Genomic DNA, 19,598 nt, shown 5'->3' on the forward strand with positions numbered 1-19,598 from the left:
AAAACTAGATTTATTGCGGAATAAAAAAAAAACACGTCTTTACCGCGCGAGTAGCTTTTTACTTGTATTTCTTCTTCTCCTCCTCTTCGTTAACTATTTCCGCCAGTGACGACAAGAAAATTCTAGAGACTAGCTGTCAAATTTAGAACGCTACAACGTTTCTTACACTCTTAGGTTATTTTGCGCGTAACATCCTCCCCCCGGTGGGGCAAGGCCTCACTACTCCTGGGACTCTGTTGTCGTCTATGGGTAGAACCGCAACCTGCGTCGTCGGCCGCTTGTAGACTCCGTTGCCTGTTCGCACCGTGATCACACGTACGATCCCGTCCTTCCCTGGATGTGTTTCGATGATGCGGCCTAGCTTCCAAGTCTTCGGTGGCACGTTGTCTTCCTTCAAGAGCACTAGCATTCCCTTCCGAAGTAGCGCAGGTTCCTTGTACCATTTGCCCCGCTTCTGCAGTCCAGTGACGTATTCGCTTGACCATCGCTTCCAAAAGTGCTGCATACGTTTCTGAACCAGTTGGTATCGGGACAGACTCGACTCCTTCCAATCATCGTACAGTGGCTCCGCCACTGCGGTCAATTCTCGTCCAACCAAAAAATGGCCGGGACTCAGTGCTTCGTAGTCAAAGGGTCGTCCGTCAGCTGCACAAGGGGCCTTGAGTTGAGGATTCCTTCTACCTGGATGAGCAGGGTGTTCAGTTCTTCAAAGGTCAGGTAGCTCTCAGTCAAGGTCTTGCACAGGTGCGACTTCATGCACTTCACGTTCGCTTCCCAAATGCCTCCTTGGTGGGGTGCCTTGGGGGGGTTAAAGTTCCAGGTGATTCCCCTCGGCTGGCAAAATGCATCCACCTTCTTCTGCAGAATCTGGGATCGCAGCAACTCGACTAATTCTGACAGCTCTCGATTTCCTCCTCGAAAGTTTGTTCCGTTATCAGAATATAGTTCGGACGGCGTCCCTCGTCGGTTCACAAATCGCTGTAGAGCTGCCAGGAATCCTTCCGTCGTCAGGGAGCCCACCAACTCTAGGTGTACGGCTTTGATTGCCATGCATACAAAAGACACACGTACACCTTCACCTTCGATCTCATACGTCCCACTTTGACGTAGAACGGCCCGGCATAATCCATTCCAGTCCTGGCAAACGGTTGGGAAGCGGTCACTCGGCAGCTCGGCAGGTCACCCATGTACTGCTGGACGTCCGTTGGGTTCACCCGGAAGCAGTCTACGCACCCTTTCAGGACCCGGTGGATGGTTCGTTTAGCGTTTACTGGCCAGAACCGTCGTCGGATGACCGCAAGCAGTCCGTTGAGTCCAACGTGGAGATGTTCCTTATGCAGAGCTTTGATAAGGATCTCCGTGAAGTGATTGTTTTCCGGCAGGATCATTGGGTGTTTCTGGTCCTTGGGCAGATCCGAATTTCTTATACGACCGCCGACACGGAGCAGCTTGTCGTCTTTGTCGTATATCGGGTTCAGGTTTCGCAGCTTTCCCTTGACGGCACGGTTCTTCTGAATGCAATCGATCTCATCCTTGTAGACAAATTGCTGCACAACACTCACCATTGCTCGTTGCGCCTCACCGAAGTCTCGGCCGCCAAGTCGTCCCGTTCTACGCGCAACCTTGTTCTGCTTCGATCGGCAGTTGAAGATGAAGCGAGTCAAGTGCGCAAAAACACGCTGCAGTCTGCGATAGTCGCTTTGTTCCAAAATCACGTCGTATGGGTCCAGCTGTTTCTTCGGCTCGTTGGGTAGAACTGCAGCGACAACCTGGAGAGGTTCCCCGTGTTCTTCCGGTTCCAATTCCGCTTCGCAGTTCTGCTGCCACGGTTCAGCGTGCTCAACGGGACCGAACCACCAACCATCGCAGTGGATCAATTCTGCCGGAAAGACCCCACGCGACACCAAATCCGCAGGGTTGTGCAGCGTCGAGATGTAGTGCCACATGTGAGCAGGAAACAGCTTCAGGATCTTCTTCACACGATTTTGCACGAACACTGGCGTACCAGGCTTCATTCGTTTCAACCAACACAGCACTATCTTCGAGTCGGACCAGAGCTTAACCTTTTCGATAGGTATTGCTAAGGTTTCGCGCACTTTTTCAAGGATTTCGGCTAGCAACAACGCAGCACACAGCTCAAGCCGCGGAATCGTCTGCTCGTCAGGCGTTGCATCCTGCTTCTCATTCCGCTGCAGCTCCTTCATTGGCGCGACACGCGACTTCCCGCAGATCAGCTGCATCTCCGTCGTTCCGTCTCGCTTGAAGCTTTTCAGGTATATCGAGCACCCGTACGCCACCTTGGACGCGTCGGCGTACCCGTGCATCTCCACATCAACCGCATCGTCAACAGTGATTCGCCGATTGATCCGCAGCGAGTTCAGGCAGCTTATCTCAGATCGAAATCGGTTCCAGGTTCGAAGCTGCTCCTGCGGAATCGGGTCCTTCCATCCCACATTCGCTTGCCAAAGTTGCTGCATCAGGAGTTTCGCTATCAGAATGGTTGGTGCAAGCAGGCCGTGGGGATCGAAAAGTTTTGACATTTCAGACAAAACCATTTGCTTCGTCGGAACTTCAGAGCAGCCGTTGAAGGGTTGAACGTGGTACATAAATTCATCTCCGACTGGATCCCACAAGATTCCGAGCGTTTTTACAACGCCGCTGGCGTTGCAATCGTCGAGATTGAACTGTTGCTCCTGAGCGTCAACTGGGATATCCTCAAGCAGCGATTCGTCGTTAGCACACCATTTATGGAGCTGAAACCCTCCTCTCTCCAACAGCGCGATCAAATCTCTTTGAAGCTCCTTTGCTTCTGGAAGTGAGTCAGCCCCAGTTAGCACATCATCAACGTAGAAGCACTCCTCGACGACCTTGCTCGCAACCGGGAAATCTTTCTGCTCATCTCGTGCCAGCTGTACAATCGCTCGAGTCGCCAAGAACGGTGCTGCTGCTGTCCCGTAAGTGACTGTGTTCAACTCCAATTCCTTGATCGGCTGACCAGCGTTGTCCCTCCACAGGATCCGTTGATACTTCCGGTGAGCTTCGTCGACTATTACCTGCCGGTACATTTTCGGGACATCGGCGGTGAACACGAACTTGTGCAAGCGAAATCTCAAGAGAATGTTGAACAACGAGTCCTGCACCGTGGGTCCGATCTCCATCACATCGTTCAACGACAAATCTGTGCTGCTCTTCGCTGAGGCGTCAAATACCACTCGCAATTTAGTTGTGGAGCTGTCCGGCTTAATCACGCAATGGTGCGGAAGGTAGTAGGCGTCTGCGTTCGTTGGCTCGGCACTTGGCACCACTCGGCAGTGACCCAGTGCCAGATACTCGTTGATGAAGTCGACGTACATTTGTTTCATCACCGGGTATTTCTCCAAGCGGCGCTCTAGCGCCACGAACCGCCGCATCGCTTGCTCTCGAGATTCCCGAGCTCCCCAACGTTCTCGCGGAACGGCAATTTCACCACGTAGCGACCATCGTTCGTTCTGCGGTGAGTTTCCAGGAAGTTCAACTCACACGTGTCTTCAGGCTTAGGTGACACGTCACCTCCGAGCTCGTCGATGGTCCAGAACCGCCGCAGCAGTTCGGTCAGTTGCTCCTCAGGATCGTCCAGTGCCCCAACGTGACACACCTTCACAGTGCCGATATCCGCAGTTTCGGCCACAGGTCCAGAGACAAGCCAACCAAGTTGGCTTTCTTGAAGCAGAGGTAGATTGGGGGCCAGTTTTAGTTTACCTTCTCGGAGCACGTCAAAAAATAGCTCGGCGCCGACGAGCATATCGACCCGCGCTGGCTCGTAGAACTTGGGGTCGGCCAGCAGCATCGACTCGGGAATTTGCCAGCCCTTCGGATCGATCTTCATCGCTGGTAAAGCGCCGGTCACTCGGGGGACAATCAAGTACTCCAACGTCGTCTCGAAACTGGTTGTTCTGGATACCACTTTAGCACTCACTTTGTACTTCACTACGGTCTTCATCCCGTTCACACCGTCTATCGGGACGTTAGCACTCTCCTTTCGCAGTCGCAGCAGTTCCGCCATCCGTGTTGACATGAAGTTCGCCATCGCTCCGGAGTCGAGTAGCACTCGACACTTGTGCGCGGCGCCACTGGAGTCGTACGCCAACACAACTGCCGTCGCCAGCAACACCTGCTTCGTCTGCAGACTCTTCGTTCGTTCGTTCGGGATCGAACACTTCGCCGCCGTCAGCGGTGGTTTCGGGCAACTGGAACTCGTCTCCTGCTCCTCCGCCGATCGCCGTCCTGCTTCGGGCGTATCGAGTTTCTTCTCGTCAGGATGCAGCAGCGCGTGGTGCTTCTTCTTGCAAGCTGTGCACAGATCGGTTTTCTTGCAAGTGTTTGTGCGATGGCCACGATTCAGGCATAGGAAGCACAATCCAAACTGCTTTGCCTTCGAGTATCGTTCTTCGACGATCAGCTTTTTGAATGCGCCACAAGCTTCGACCGAGTGAGTAGCTCCGCACACGGCACAACCTTCATTCGTCTTCGAGACCGTCACCGAGTGCGCCTTACTTGTGACGGTTGGAGTCTGGGTCCTCAGGGCCGCCACTTTTGGTTTTGTCACCGTACTGCTTTGCTCACACCGCTCCAACACGTGTGAGTGCTTTCGCAAAAATGCCACCGTGTCCTTGAACACCGGCAGCTTTCCGTAGTCACACGATGCCTCCCAGCTGCGTCGGGTACTCGGGTCCAGCTTCGAGGTCAGCAGCGTGATCACGATGGCCTCAGCCATCTTGTCCATCTTTAGTTTGTGGAACTCTAGCGATTCCACACGCTTCGTGCAGTCGTCGAGCAGCCTCCGTAGTTCCAACGATGACTCCCTAGCCATCGGCTTCAGGTTCAGAAGCTTCGTGACGTGACCATGGACCACCATTGGGATGTTCTCGTACCGCTCGATTAGAATTCTCCAGGCGCCCTCGTAGTTATTGTCGTTGAGGGTTTGCTCGTCAATCACTCCCTGTGCATCTCCGACCAACGCCTTGTCCAGATAATGGAGTTTTGTCGCTGGAGAATCCGTCGTGCACCGATCCACAATGTCGCAAAACCTTGCTTTGAACTTGTGCCACTGGTCGTACCGACCGTCAAAGGTCGGCAAAGGCGTCTGCTGCAACAGCAACGAAGGTGGAATTTGGTACGGAACAGGGTTCGCTGGGACGTTAGTAACAGCGACAGTATCGTTGCGGAATTTCAGCGCGAGCAGTTGTTTCTCCCTCTCAAAGGCAGCCACCTCGGCCGCAGCCTTTTCGGCGTCCTCGTACTGCTGCATCATCTCGCTCAGAGCGATCCGGACAAACTCGTAGAGTTCCTCGAAGTCGATGAACTTCGTCTCAAATTCTTGCTTCTTCTTTGGATCGACGAGGTAGATGCGATTCGTGAAGCTGTTGTACTCATCGTAGGCCGCGTCGACTTGCTTCGCATACAATTTGAGAGCATTGTACGCAAACTTTTTGTGGTCCTGTTTTGCATCCAAAATCGCCTTCCGAATACGACCCACTTTTGCCTTGGCTGCCTGGCAGCACTGGTCCAACGCATCGATGCTTTCGGCCATTTCTCGCTCCCTTCTTCTTTCCGCCGCTTCTTTCTGCTCACAAATACTAAGCGGCGCACTCAGCACACCCGTTGGCGTCGAAAATGGCGTCGATGGTGAAGGAACAGCACTTTCTTTACGCGCCCAGAGCGTAAAACATCACCCGAAATCGCACTTCTTTTTCTCACTTTTTCTCGCTTCAATCCGTATCGGAATCTTCCAGCGAGGTCTTTCCACTTTTCAGGAACTCGCAAGTTCCGGCTCTTCCTATTTTGAGGTTAGACCTCCACTTTCACTTTTCGCCCGTCCAGCCTCTTTCACGTTTCTGCACACCGACCTTCACTTCCCCGGCACTCGCAAGCACCCGGAATCTTCTTTCGGTCGGACTCGACCGCGCAGAAACTCCCGTCCGGTAACCGCAGTCTCCGGAACCACTATCCGCTGCAGCGCGTGCAAGCGGAATCTCGCGCCACGACCGTCGCAACCGTCGCGGAACACGTCGATTCTTTCCCGACTCGCGCACGAACCGAGAAACTGTCCTTCAATTCCACTGATCCCACATCCGGCTCGACGTGGACCAAATGTTCTTCGGATTGGTCAGTGGAAAAGGGAACGCGTGGACTGTATTAAAAACTAGATTTATTGCGGAATAAAAAAACACGTCTTTACCGCGCGAGTAGCTTTTTACTTGTATTTCTTCTTCTCCTCCTCTTCGTTAACTATTTCCGCCACACGCTTACTGGGGGAACTCAATTTTTAAGTTCGTTCAAGCAAAATGAAGTTCGGTTCAGCGATGTCAATTTTAAGATGGGTTTGTTTTGATTTTGTTTCGCAAATTTGAGATCACTGAACCGAACTTCATTTTGCTCGGTGACTTTGCTGAAATTTAAAAAGTGACAGTTCTGGGGACTTAGCGTTTTCAAAGTGGGTGTTCTGGTAAGTTTGTAAAAATGAATCTTTTATTTAAAATATCTTAATTTTTATGTTTTACAGCATCATGCATGGCGCACCGAGCTGATTAATACTCGAGAGGAATCGGAAGCCAACAAGCAATAAAAGTTGTCGCAGTTTTACCATCTCTTTATATTTTTATTTCTCCATATTCAGCTCTTGATACCCGTCGATGGCCCTCCTGGAAGACGACCGTCCCGCCGGAACCATCACCCATCGAAATGTCCGCCGGTAAAAGGACCGCCGGAAGCAGTTGAAAGCGACCGCTGACGGCGTCGCCGGTGGAGGCTAACAGGAAAGCACGGAAGGTTCAGGCCGCAGATTCAGCGCGTTCTTCTACACGACAGCTCCAGACCAGCTTTGTAATGCTGTAGCTACTCGCCACAAAAGTTCGGCAACAATCTGGACGACTACTTGCTCCCTCGATAATCCCGGCCACGGTCAAGCTTGTAGAACCGATCGAGGTCCCGTTCATGGTATCGCTGGCCGCTCTTGGAACGATCAACTATCTTGCGGAAAACATGGACCATGAGGATCATCAACCCACTAGTTCACGTCCCGGATGACCATTCCGGTTAGGTGCAATCTGCCGCCCTGCAAATTCTCGCAACTTGGCGCAGCCGGAAAAGGTGCTGAACGATGGACAAACTTTACTATTGCTTGACTCGACCACTAGTATTCTGCCGTCGTTCCGCGGATGGGACAGTCGCGACGAGTAACAGTTGCTCGAAGACCCGCTCCGGAAGAATATTAAGAAAACTTAAAGGTTGGGACTGGAGGTCCACGGCTGTCAATCCGTTTATAATCGTGCCGGATTGTGATTGAGAGGGAGTAATCTTGACCGAACCATGAGTCCGAATCTGCTTCCGCCACCCACCCACCAGTGCCATCGACCTGCTGCAGGAAATGCTCCTCGAGCGTGGGGTAATCCGGGCCGACTTTACGCTGTACCAGGACTTTATGGACCAGCGTCGGGATCTGCTGCTGGTTCCGGAACAAGGCAAGTGCGACGCCGACGCGGCCCGCTTTCGCAACACTGGCAACCGGCTCTATCTGGACGGGAAGTATGGGGAAGCTTTGGTATGGTGCTTCGCGTAGAAGGAGACGGACCAGCTGGCCACGGGATACGGGAATCGGTAAGACGGGAGGCGTGTGTGGTTTGATTGAGGTTAGGTTTTGATGTTTGTTTTTGAATTTTAAGGTCGGCGGTTTACTTCGAGCAGGGCGAGTACGCGTTTGCACTGTACAATATCGATCTGGCCATGAAGCATGATTATCCCGAAAAGTTGATGCCGAAGTTGCGGGTCAGGGAGTTGAACTGCAAGCAGCAGATTGCTCCTGGCCGTTCGAAGGGCACGGTTCAAGGTCCGCGGATGGACATTAATGTGGACACCAACCTGAAGATTCCCTTCCTGGCCAAGGGAATAAAGGTTGATCACCGGCGAATCCTGGTCGCCGAAAAGGACTTAAATCCGGGGGACGTGCGGAACCGCTGCTGACGGCGATTCACTTCAACCTGTGCTACGAAACCTGCAGCCACTGCGGAGTCAAGTTCAGCAACAGCTTGATTCCTTGCCCGGTCTGCGTCTTCTCCATGTACTGCGGCGAGGAGCTCAATTCGAATGTCCGGTACCACGAAGCTGCGCAATTGCTCCAACTTTAATCTGCTGAGCACTCCGCGTCTGTTTATCTACGGCCTTTCTCTGTTCGATGACAATTTGGCCGAGCTGAAGCGGTTCTCCGAGGCGAACGAGGGTGCAGAGCTGAACCGGTTCGAGTTGGATTACAGCAACCTGGACCGACGTGAGCTGTTCAGAATTCTGCACAACACGGAAGCTCGTCGCGACCCGATCGGAGAGTTGAACGGCTACTTGGAGGAAAAGCTGATTTCTTACGGTTACGGTGTTCCAAGCGAATCCACTGATGGTAACGGTCACCACTGGCCTTCGGAACTTTACGATCCAAGCCTTGAACAAGCTCGCTCGCCTAGCTACCACCCTGCTTCCAAACAACCGCGACTATCTCGGGCGCATCATTTCCGGATTCACTTTCCGGTCATCCCCGCCAACATCCACACGTGCGATCCGAACGCGCAGACGGCCTTCGAATCCGGCCGCATGAAGATGGTGCTGCTACGACCGGTTCCTGCCGGCAAACCCTTCGACCCGGAACCCGGAACCGCGCCCCCCAGGAATGCGCTGTATTTTGTATCTAGATTATCATGGTTTGCCGGCGGCGACGCGGGTGCGAGATCGACTCGGATCGGAACGAAGCGTTCTCGTATGCCAACCAAACCATTAATCAAGTGCTCGACAGAACGGATGGGTTTCAGCAATCGGTGTGACGATCAGGACCAGGCACTGTACAAACAGAGACGCACTGACGTGGAGGTGATATCCGACGCCGGACTTTTCGGGTGGAAGGCATCTGCACATTCTGAGCAGGATCCACGTAGGCCGTCTTTCGGCCACTCCGCCTACATGCCGGAACAGGTTTGGTACCTTGTTATCAAACACTTGCTGCTGGTCACAATGGACACGATGACCAGATAACTTCCTGTAGGTGGTACAATGATTTGTTAGGTAATTTTAATGTTGTTTTTTCTTGATTCTAGGTACAAGCAGTGATCCGAGCCAGGATACGCTGATCGCATCGCACGTGGTCCGTGTGGGGCATGGTCAAGCAGGTTGGCCTGCGAAAGATCAAGATCAAGTCTTCTAAACTTTCGCGCCCGACATCAACGATAGCTACGACCGTGGCAAGAGAATCCTGAAGTAGCACGCCTTCAAGAGTACAAAGCGCTGGCCGTTGAACTGCTCAAGTACTCCGAAAAGGTTAAAGATTTTTTGGGGGTGAATAGATACCCTTTGCCGCTGCTACAAACACTTTACGCATTTGACAATTATCTCGGTAACGAAGAAAATTTCCGAAAGAATGACGCGCAAGTCATCGGAATCGGCTAGCGAGACCGCCATTTGGCGGATCGCGTTGCTCGCCACAGATGAGTTACCCTCGGAGTTACCTATCTCCAGATTCAAGAGATCAAGAGAACGCCCGCTCCGTGCTTGGGCTTGAGGATGATGCCACGATGCCCCCGGCTAATACACATTTGCCAGTTATTACAGCAGATTCTGCGCGTTCCCCTGCACAACAACTCCACATAGAAACGTCGTTACGGCGAAGCTGCTCTCCGCGCTGCAAAAAATCGGCGACAATTTGAAAGACTACCTGCACTTGATCATCCCGGCCTTGGTCAAGATGTTCGGACCGATCGAGGTCCCGATCGGAGTGGAGTAGTGGACAGGCTTGCAATAATAGGCCCTGCAGGTGCAGCCGCTTGAGTGAGCGGGAGGATCCGGCAGGACAGTGGCGTTTATACGACCGCCAGAAGCAGAACAACAATGCCGCGGAAGACCATCCGGGTGGGGCGAAGACGAAGGGGGACCAGGAACCCAAGGTTGACTTCCGGGCCGAGTGCTTTTTATGAAGATAGGTCAGGCAGAAGCTTGTGCAGAAGGGCTTCTTGCCAGTTCGGCGGAACGTGCTGGTCAAGCGTACCTGTAGGACGTTCGTAGGTCGGCTGCGAGTTCAAGATCTGTCTTCTCCAGCTAATGCCGTAGATTCTGCACGTCAACTCATCCACCAGCTCCACTACAGTGAAGCTGCTTCCCGTGCTGCTGAAGTTTGGTAACATACGACATGTCACTTGCCATTAGCCAAGCCGAGCGAACCGATCGAGGTTCTACTCTACCTAGACTGCACGATGCACGACCTGCGCAAGATGTACTCCGAGATTGGCCGATGGCCGGATCGGTGGTGACCTTTTGCGAGAGTGTCGTCGAGACGAGTTCGCTCATGTGTTTCGCCGAGACTCCCAACAAAAACAACAAGATTATGATGATTGCGGAACTGCTGGAGAAGAGCCTTGTCGAGGACATTGAGAACGAATCGGTTTGCATACGGTTGAAACGAGAACAAGCTCGGCGAGTTCTTCCAGGTCCGGACAACACCAGCTCTAACAAAGCCGTGCTCGGCGCCGTCAAAGACTCCATCGAGCAAGGATTCCAGTGGAGCACGCGCGAAAGACCACTCTACGAGAAATCCTATTCTAAACGTCATGTTCAAAATCCCGGACCATCGCCCATCAGGAACCCTTCCACCGCGGAGGTGGTCCCAACCTCCCGCAGAGTCGCCTACTCCGCCTAATGGAACCATAAGTGCAAGACCCCGCCGATTGCGTTTCCTTCGTTTACACCGTCCTCGCCCGGCGACGTAGCCACGTCACCCAGGACGCACCCGTCCCCGGTTCCTCCCTCTACAACATCAAAGATTTCATTCAAGTTGCCGTGGAAGGTTTTTCCGCTCGATCAACCTCCCAAAGAAACTCTCTTAGAGACTTCCTGCAGCTAATCGCCCGAACCGACACTCCGCGTGACCTCATCAACGATATCTTCAAGTGTCACTCGCTAGTCCTCTTCCACCCGTAATCAATTCCGTCGAATTCCGCCAAACAAGATCCTCGGCTCAAATGCTAAAAATGATAATTTATCAACATTAAAATTCAAATAAATTCAACAAAAAACTAGTACAGAACGACAATTTTCTTTTCCGTATCATTCCGAACCGCTAACCGTCCCCCGGAACCGTTTTTCTGCTTTCCTGGAGGATTTTTCCGGTACCCAGCGCATGTCAAATTTGACATCGGCTTCACCATGTTAAAATTAAGTTCGGGTACTCGATGTCAAATTTGTATGACTACGGTTTGCGCCGTTTTGATTGGATCCACTCAAATTTGAGTTCCCCTGGTAAGCGTGCAGTGACGACAAGAAAATTCTAGAGACTAGCTGTCAAATTTAGAACGCTACAACGTTTCTTACACTCTTAGGTTATTTTGCGCGTAACAATGAGAATGGTCACATGGAGATCCTTTAAGCAGTAGGGTCGTCCTATTGACAAACTACGACAAAAGTGTTGAGATTGTTGTTGTTCCGAATAAGTTGGATGACTGTAACATTACGATGCCTCTGTGCTCTCTTATGCTAACTAGGAAGGAAAACCTCCAAGCTTAGTACAAGAGAGCACAGAGGCATCGATTAGTTGAATAAAACGCAATTTAACCCGCTTTGTAAATGCCGGCTCTGATTATTGTAATTGGGAAACTGGGAAAGATTTACTTTTTTTTTATAAAATAAAGTTAATCTGTTCTGCTGAACACGAGGCGGTAATAACATTAATAAAAGAAAAGAAGGAAGGAACTCACATAAGTTATGACACCAATTAAAATTTTGTTTATCTAAAATATTGAATTTTCAGTCTTTCAGTACAGAACATTTGATAGCAATCAGATTAACTATAAAAAAAACATTTTTGAATTTGATAATTCGTAAAATAGATATGATATGTTCTGTTGCTTTTTTGCACAATTTTCGGACATTAATTAAGTAGATGTCATCATGATTTCCACAAATAATTGTTAACCCTTTGAATTTATTGGAATTAATTTTTATTCACGCCACAGTGGTTACTTATTTTATAATAAAAGCTTTTCAAACGAAAAGCACTTGTAAGGGTGCGGGGTTGCTTACCAGTTCATGTCCCCTGGGTTGGGGTGAGACCGAATCAAATTTTCGATTTGACCTCATCTTAGTAAGGGGATTTATATGTAATATTTATTTATGCTTTAGCGATCCCGTACTCCTATTAAATAGTGGTAAAGAAAAAAAAATATGTACATTTATTCCAGTATTGTATAATAATGAAGTCAGATGCTTACCTTCCCATATTGGCATTTATGTAGTGAAATCCAACTACCAAAAGAAATAGGAAAACTCCCAAAACATTGCAAAATACGGCAAGTTGAACGTCAGAAATCATTTTGTGCAGCTAAATTTGAAAATTATATGCTATTAGAATTATAAGAATTATGTAGTAACAAGTCGAATAAGTTAATTAAATAAAAGCCAATAACAGAAAAAGAACAGGAAAGTGTTCTGGGCTCAATGCAAATTATTCTAACATTTTTAATAGCTTAACTGCCCCTGATCGCATAAATGTCCCATGTGCATTTTCATCGATTTCGAGTTATTGCTGCAGTTTGGTTCAAAATTGTGTTCTCTTTCTAAAGAGCCTATAACATTCACTACTTTGTTCTAGAAATCAGGAGGATATCTAGTTTTTCGCGAAAACTTTACACGTATCCTTATGTATAGGACAAACTTCAAATCTGGATTTTTTTTTAAAAGGTCCAATAAACCAAATTTTCAGTTTGTTTGTTTTTGAATAGCCCTGACTCAAGGCGGTTTCAAAAACACCCAAAAAGCAAAAACTGGAAATTTGGTTTATTGGACCTTTTCAAAAACAATTCCAGAAATGCGTTATGGGACATTTATGCGAACATGGGCAGTTATGTCAAAAACTCAAAGCATGTTACTTGATGGGACTGAAAAATTAATTGACAGCTGGAGCAATATAAGATAGCAATATCGATCAGATAGACAGCCAGAGAGTCGACCGTAATTACAAGTAGGTAGATGATATCCAAGGTGAGTTTTCAAAAAGCCGTAAGAGCCACCGTAACCCTCGACACTAATATACGTATTTCTCCAAATTGCAACAAAATTTCATTTATTTTTAGTTTGGGGCACTTGAAAGACGTGTAGATGAACAATCTTAGGCATTTTTGAATTTGTTTTTCCGTAAGAATGTTGAATACCGAGGCAAAAAGGCTTTGTTTACCATTGGCTCTTACGGTTTATTGAAAACTAATCCGAGATATTACTGATTTTTTTATTACAATATCAAAGCTTGCTTTTATCCTGTTATTAAAGGTACAATACTTGTTATTGAGCTCTGTTGTTTTTAAAATCGGACAGTCTCAATAACAAAATTTGCTAATGTTATTACAGTCTCCTCGAGACAAGGACAATTCCTGATATGTAATATATTAAAAGCTATTAAGCTAATAGCAAATATTGGGCATTAATCCAAAGTCGGGGTTAAATAACTTTTTATTCTGTTGGCCGGTCGATGCCGGCTTTGCCTGAGCCATTCCAAAATGTACACGTCATTTGACATCGAGAAATTTGGATTTTTATGATCTACCCTCTTATATTTTTGCATTATCAACTAATAAACCTAACGAAGAATTGTATGCACTAGTTTATACTTACACGTTTGAGTTGAAATTCCTGAAGGAATTGAATTATTTGAAGAATTTAGATTAAGATGAAATTACACGAACCACCCAGAAAAGATACGCGTTGACATGCAATCAAAACATCAAACGTCATCAGAAATTTGTCAGGGGAATGTTCAGCAACGTGTACACCAAGCGTGCACAAGGTCCCACATTGACTGGGCAGCCCGCCGGCGGTTCGCTGGCGGACCGCCAAACCGCTCTGGCGATCCGCCAGCGTTTGATTTGGCGGACCACGGGCGACCCGCAGGCGGATAAAATTTGCAACAATTTGGCGCACGATCAGTTTTTTTATCGTGACGTTGGTCCGCCAGCGACTCGCCCGGGGTCGCCCAGGTTTGCCTTGAAATGTTTCACCCGCCGTTCATCCGCCCTACATACGCCGTTTTGTATGGTTCAACCGCCCCTATAGGATGGTCCGCCAGCGGGTCGCCCTCGATACGCCTTCCATAGAAAGTTCATCCGCCTAAAAAGCCCCAACCGCCGTGGCTCGCCCTCGACCCGCCTTTCATATACGGTTCGTCCGCCCCTGTAAGATGGTCCGCCAGTGGCTCGCCCCGATCCGCCCCTATATAAAGTTCATCCGCCCAAAAGCCCCAACCGCCTTGGCTCGCCCTTGATGCGCCTTTCATATACGGTTCAGCCGCCCTTGTAGGTTGGTTCGCCAGCGGGTCGCCCTCGATACGCCTCCCATATAAAATTCATCCGCCCAAAAAGCCCCAACCGCTTTGGCTCGCCCTTGATGCGCCTCTCATATACGGTTCAGCCGCCCCTGTAGGTTGGTTCGCCAGCGGGTCGCCCTTGATACGCCCCCCATATAAAATTCATCCGCCCAAAAAGCCCCAACCGCCTTGACTCGCCCTTGATGCGCCTTTCATATACGGTTCAGCCGCCCCTGTAGGTTGGTTCGCCAGCGAGTCGCCCTTGATACGCCCCCCATATAAAATTCATCCGCCCAAAAAGCCCCAACCGCCTTGGCTCGCCCTTGATGCGCCTCTCATATACGGTTCAGCCGCCCCTGTAGGTTGGTCCGCCAGCGGGTCGCCCTGATCCGCCCCTATATAAAGTTCATCCGCCCAAAAGCCCCAACCGCTTTGGCTCGCCCTTGATGCGCCTCTCATATACGGTTCAGCCGCCCCTGTAGGTTGGTTCGCCAGCGGGTCGCCCTTGATACGCCCCATATACAATTCATCCGCCCTAAAAGCCCCAACCGCCTTGGCTCGCCCTTGATGCGCCTTTCATATACGGTACAACCGCCCCTGTAAGATGGTCCGCTAGCGGGTCGCCCCGATCCGCCCCTATATAAAGTTCATCCGCCCAAAAGCCCCAACCGCCTTGGCCCGCCCTCGATTCGCCTTTCATACATATTTCATCCGCCAACGCAGAATACCCGTTCAGGTTCCTTCAGGATTCTGATAGTGTTTTTTCAAGTTCATCTAAAACTGAAAAAAACATAAAGTGCCTTATATAGAAATGCAGATCTTTGTAGATTCTTGTGTGCTAAAATTTAGAAATAAAACAAAAATATGAAAAAAAACATAATTTTCAAAAAAAAATTGTTCTCAATACATCTTACGTGCGTTGTTAGTTCACTGAGGTGAAATGATGAAAAAAATAAAGAAACAAAATAATATATTGATAAGCAAACTTGTTGCGAAGATTTTCCATTTCCTGCAAATAAAAATAATTCTTTAACTAATTCTTAAAAACTAAATTATTTAAAATGTTCATGTATTATTAATACTTACATATAAACAGTCAACGTATTGAATGTTAACAATTCATACTCTAATCTAATCAAACACAAGCGCAGCTAATCCGAAGAAAGTATCCTAGTAGATTACACCCCATGCCCTTTCTTGTCATTCAATTTGATCATATATTGTATGGGGGAATGGTAGATATGAATATAAAAATAAATCTTACAGTGAAAAGATAAATACAAATAAGCAGTAATTTTAAAGATGATTCCGGGAAGCTGCAAAAAAAAAATATAATTAAACAGACAAATGCTTCAGATGGTTCCATTGCTGAAAGAAAAGGAATAGGATAAGGAAGGATATAAACATTTAAATAAATCATCTAGTGAATAGATAAATGTAGGCATTATAATTGAAGAAGATTCCCGGAAGCTGGAAGAAAGATAATTATATTTTAAAGAAAAAAATTTCAGATGGTTCCATTGCTATTTCAGTAACTGTCGTTAGTTCATGAAATTTAATCATATATGGTATGGAGGAATGGTAGAAAAAAGGACAAGGAATAGGAATGATATAAACATTCAAATAAATCAAATGAAGAATAGATAAATACATATAAGCAGTTCATTTATAAATGATCCAGGAAGCTGTAAAAATTAAACACATTTTAAATGATATTGTTGCCGCTGAACTGATAATTGAAAATTATTGAAATTACTTCCTACCCACGTCCTGCATCATGCACACCTAAAAAACGTCAAACAAAACAAAGACAAAAATCGCTTCTGCACCACTAGTTGCCTCCACTGCTGGCACTGAACCCGCAACCTTTGGAGTGTTAACATTCACACAAAAAAACATTAACATTAATTGAGTAAACATTGGCACAAAATCCGCTTTGTAAATGCCACCTCGATACTCTTCAAGAGGTTTCCCTGGGAAAGATATACTTTTTACCAAAATGTACGCCAAATTTCCATACAAACATACAAAAATGAATAAATCAAATCATAACAACAATGAAACATATCAAATTCTAAGTATTCCACATGATTGCACATCTGCCAACAATATTTATAAGGGGTGTCACATAAATTACATCAACAATAACGATTATTCTTGCAAAACAACCTTCAATCACTATTTCAAACGCACTTTCAACTGTTGGTTTACATAAGTAAACAATCTAAACAACACAACACTTCTCCCAACACAAACTTAACAACGAAAATCAGTAGCCGCCGATTAAATAACAACACCCACCGAAGCTCGTTGAACACTGACTGAAATGTCAAATTCGAAATAAATTCCTTCAGATGCAAACCGCCACGGCAATCAGCCTTTGGCTCGCCGCGGCGATTGAAAGGCGAACGATATTGAAACATTTCAGCGATCAGTTTGAACCGCCCAGGCGATGCGCTCATGGCACGCCAAGGCGGATGGAGGGCGGACGAAATTGAAAAATTTCAAAGGTCAAATTTCAACCGCCCAGGCGGCCCGCCCTCGGTTCGCCAGGGCGGTTCTAGTGCGGACCACACGATCAGTAACGGCCGCCGATGCGTAACGTCCGCACTGAATTAATGTGGGGTACGACGAAATTACAAATACCGGAGTGTTCAATAAACAAATAACATGATTGGCGAATGCCCAGATTTGTTTTTTTCCCGTAAAATTATTTTTATTAGGTCCTTTTCGGTGCTGGGACCTGGTAGGGACCGAGTTGGCTTTTATAATTACATTTTACTTAAACAGAGGATCTTGTGTGTAAATGTTAGTGGGAGGGGAGCCGATTACCCGTGGCCTACTCGGGGTTCGAAGGGAAGGGGTTGATGTTAAAAGACAAGGCGTGGGAAGGGAAGGGGGATTGTGTAGGGGTCTTGGTTGGCTTTGCTGGCCTTTGTTTTTGTCCTCAGCCGCAACTCGGTGTCCAGCTGCTGGGGCGATCTAACCCAGATTTGTTTTGGTGTGAATAATTGTCCACGGTTATTTTTTTTTATCCTTTGGGGGGTAAGGCTAAGACCACAGTTGATCCAACTCGCCATCCACGGTTATGGATGGTCCCATTTAAAGCACTCTGATTATAAATAACGGATTAAAAGAACGATTGCATATCCTTTTGCATGTGAACTTTGAGCTCAGGAGCCTAGGGCCTCCAAAATATCATAACTATAACTTCAAGTTTAAATAGAGAGGAATATTCGTATGTTTGCAATTTAAGGAGTTGGTCCTATAGTCGGTTCTTGTGTTCAATCTTTGCTGTTTTAATATTGCTCCTTTGGAGTTTCTTCAGTCTCTTCAAACTGCGTACTTCGAAGTTCTTCCCCGATATCTTTCCAAGCCCGATGAATCCCTTACCTTCTTGTATGGACAATTGTCCTTGAATAAAGGTTGATGATTTCGATGAAAAAGTGTCTACGTGTTAAGCATGGAATACATATTCTAGCAAACATCGTGAGTGCGCTATCTTGACGCACGAACGTCAAAGGAACTGATATAACCAAGATGGCAGCCAATATGGCGATGAATAGGAAGGCCAGCTGAGCTGAGCACGTATATGACCCCCAGAATGCTTCAAAGTGGTCCGTCGATGTGACATGATGGCGCCGATGTGGCTATCGTAGTAAATACAAAGTGTAGCTTTATTTAAGCCATTTTCAAATGGTAAGCTCAGTTTCACCAGACCTTTACCAACACCAGTGTAAACCATTTTCGGCCTGACCTTCAGCACTGCGATGTCTTGCGCGCAGAAGAGTCGTACAATCTGTCACAGTTTTTCGTTTCCAAATAATCGATTTCTGGCTTTCGTGGTGCGAAGAGAAAATTGTGTGTGCGGTGCAAATTATCGTGAAAATTGCCTACAATCGGTGTGATATCGGTGCTCTCATGTAGATTAAAGTATCCCTAAGAGGAAGGTGCTTAATTTTGCTATTGTTTCATATCGACCTCGAAGGTAATTCCGGTAATTTGGTCGGATCATACGGGGTCTTTCTCTTTTTCTGCTCTCCTCGACAAGTGATTTTCCCCCTTTCCCGTTGTTATTGGCATAATCTGCCGTGTTTCGTGTCCGTGTTCCGTTTTGACAAAGAACTTTGTCCTAAGGTTTCTATACGTGGTGTCAATCCAAAATTTTCGCGAAGCGAAAACGTTACGTGACGAATTCCCCTCTCGGCAAATTTCCCCTCTTTTTGGTGCACGCTGGTTGGATGAACGAACGTTTCCCAATCAGTCGATCGAGAGACGTGAGATTGATGTATCTAAAATCTCCCCCACTCCACCTCATAATTTTCGGATCGTCGACGAGCCAACAAAACTCGGCTCGGTCGGTCCCGAAAATTCATTCTATTGCTGGACGACGACGAGGACACATCAGAAGCAGATGGCCTGGTGGCCCGGTAGCAGACGGCCTGGAGGTCCGGGAGCAGATGGCTTGGAGGCAAGGACCAGCTAAGACATGCCGGTCGCGTGAGTCGATCATTGGAACTGGCCACCACCTGGACTGGAGTGGCCGGAGGCCCCGCGGATGTTCCGATGGGGGGACATTTGCCGGACCGTAAGAGTTGGGGCAATATGGGTATCAAACTTTATGGTTTTTGCTACTGGATATGAAATTTGACATTTCGGCAGTAGTGGCCACAATCCGGAGTGGCCGGAGGCCCCACGGATGTTCCGATGGGGGGACATTTGCCGGACCGTAAGAGTTGGGGCAATATGGGTATCAAACTTTATGGTTTTTGATACTGGATATGAAATTTGACATTTCGGCAGTAGTGGCCACCACCTGGAGTGGCCAAGGCCCCAGGGATGTTCCGATAAGGGGACATTTGCGGAACCATAAGAGTTGGGGCAATATGGGTATCAAACTTTAGGGATTTTGATACTGGACATGAAATTTGACGTTTCGGCAGTAGTGACCACAATCCGGAGTGGCCGGAGGCCCCGGGGATGTTCCGATGGGGGGACATTTGCCGAACCGTAAGAGTTGGGGCAATATGGGTATCAAACTTTATGGTTTTTGATACTGGATATGAAATTTGACATTTCGGCAGTAGTGGCCACAATCCGGAGTGGCCGGAGGCCCCACGGATGTTCCGATGGGGGGACATTTGCCGGACCGTAAGAGTTGGGGCAATATGGGTATCAAACTTTATGGTTTTTGATACTGGATATGAAATTTGACATTTCGGCAGTAGTGGCCACCACCTGG

General features: G+C 48.0%; 5 protein-coding genes across 5 annotated transcripts in view; 2 read left to right on the top strand and 3 right to left on the bottom strand.

Moving 5' to 3' along the window:
* Positions 1-612: 612 nt before the first annotated feature.
* On the bottom strand, positions 613-2,540 carry LOC119769183. The gene is made up of 2 exons (XM_038261088.1): positions 1,094-2,540; positions 613-1,025 (listed from the first exon to the last, which is right to left on the bottom strand). Exons 1-2 carry the CDS (start codon positions 2,538-2,540, stop codon positions 613-615), a joined length of 1,860 nt encoding a protein of 619 aa, XP_038117016.1.
* An 848-nt stretch (positions 2,541-3,388) lies between these two features.
* On the bottom strand, positions 3,389-5,569 carry LOC119769184. The gene has a single exon (XM_038261089.1). It carries the CDS (start codon positions 5,567-5,569, stop codon positions 3,389-3,391), a length of 2,181 nt encoding a protein of 726 aa, XP_038117017.1.
* Positions 5,570-10,198: 4,629 nt separating this feature from the next.
* On the top strand, positions 10,199-10,705 carry LOC6033638 (116 kDa U5 small nuclear ribonucleoprotein component). Its single transcript, XM_038261090.1, has one exon. The coding sequence runs from the start codon at positions 10,199-10,201 to the stop codon at positions 10,703-10,705; it is 507 nt and encodes a 168-aa protein (XP_038117018.1).
* A 1,280-nt stretch (positions 10,706-11,985) lies between these two features.
* Positions 11,986-13,791, bottom strand: LOC119770730 (dolichyl-diphosphooligosaccharide--protein glycosyltransferase subunit 4). Its single transcript, XM_038266133.1, has 3 exons — positions 13,669-13,791; positions 12,273-12,382; positions 11,986-12,196 (listed from the first exon to the last, which is right to left on the bottom strand). The coding sequence occupies exons 2-3, from the start codon at positions 12,371-12,373 to the stop codon at positions 12,169-12,171; spliced, it is 129 nt and encodes a 42-aa protein (XP_038122061.1). The 5' UTR covers positions 12,374-12,382; positions 13,669-13,791; the 3' UTR covers positions 11,986-12,168.
* Positions 13,792-18,149: 4,358 nt separating this feature from the next.
* The window catches only part of LOC6030843, a 34,906-nt gene continuing 33,457 nt past the window's right edge, over positions 18,150-19,598 (top strand). Inside the window, 1 exon segment of the mRNA XM_001841675.2 lies at positions 18,150-18,344. The gene's annotated coding sequence lies outside the window, so the exon portion shown is untranslated.

The sequence above is a fragment of the Culex quinquefasciatus genome, chromosome 3 (genome assembly GCF_015732765.1).
Source record: "Culex quinquefasciatus strain JHB chromosome 3, VPISU_Cqui_1.0_pri_paternal, whole genome shotgun sequence".
Lineage (NCBI taxonomy): Eukaryota > Metazoa > Arthropoda > Insecta > Diptera > Culicidae > Culex > Culex quinquefasciatus.

Bases quoted from the DNA above. Each gene is read 5' to 3' on its own strand.
- LOC119769184 (XM_038261089.1), bottom strand. From the start codon at position 5,569: ATGGCCGAAAGCATCGATGCGTTGGACCAGTGCTGCCAGGCAGCCAAG.
- LOC119770730 (XM_038266133.1), bottom strand. From the start codon at position 12,373: ATGATTTCTGACGTTCAACTTGCCGTATTTTGCAATGTTTTGGGAGTT. The intron at 12,197-12,272 runs GTAAGCATCTGA...ACTATTTAATAG, and splicing joins ATAAATGCCAATATGGGAAG to GAGTACGGGATCGCTAAAGC.
- LOC119769183 (XM_038261088.1), bottom strand. From the start codon at position 2,540: ATGTCAAAACTTTTCGATCCCCACGGCCTGCTTGCACCAACCATTCTG. The intron at 1,026-1,093 runs GTATGAGATCGA...CCGTACACCTAG, and splicing joins GTTCTACGTCAAAGTGGGAC to AGTTGGTGGGCTCCCTGACG.
- LOC6033638 (XM_038261090.1), top strand. From the start codon at position 10,199: ATGTCACTTGCCATTAGCCAAGCCGAGCGAACCGATCGAGGTTCTACT.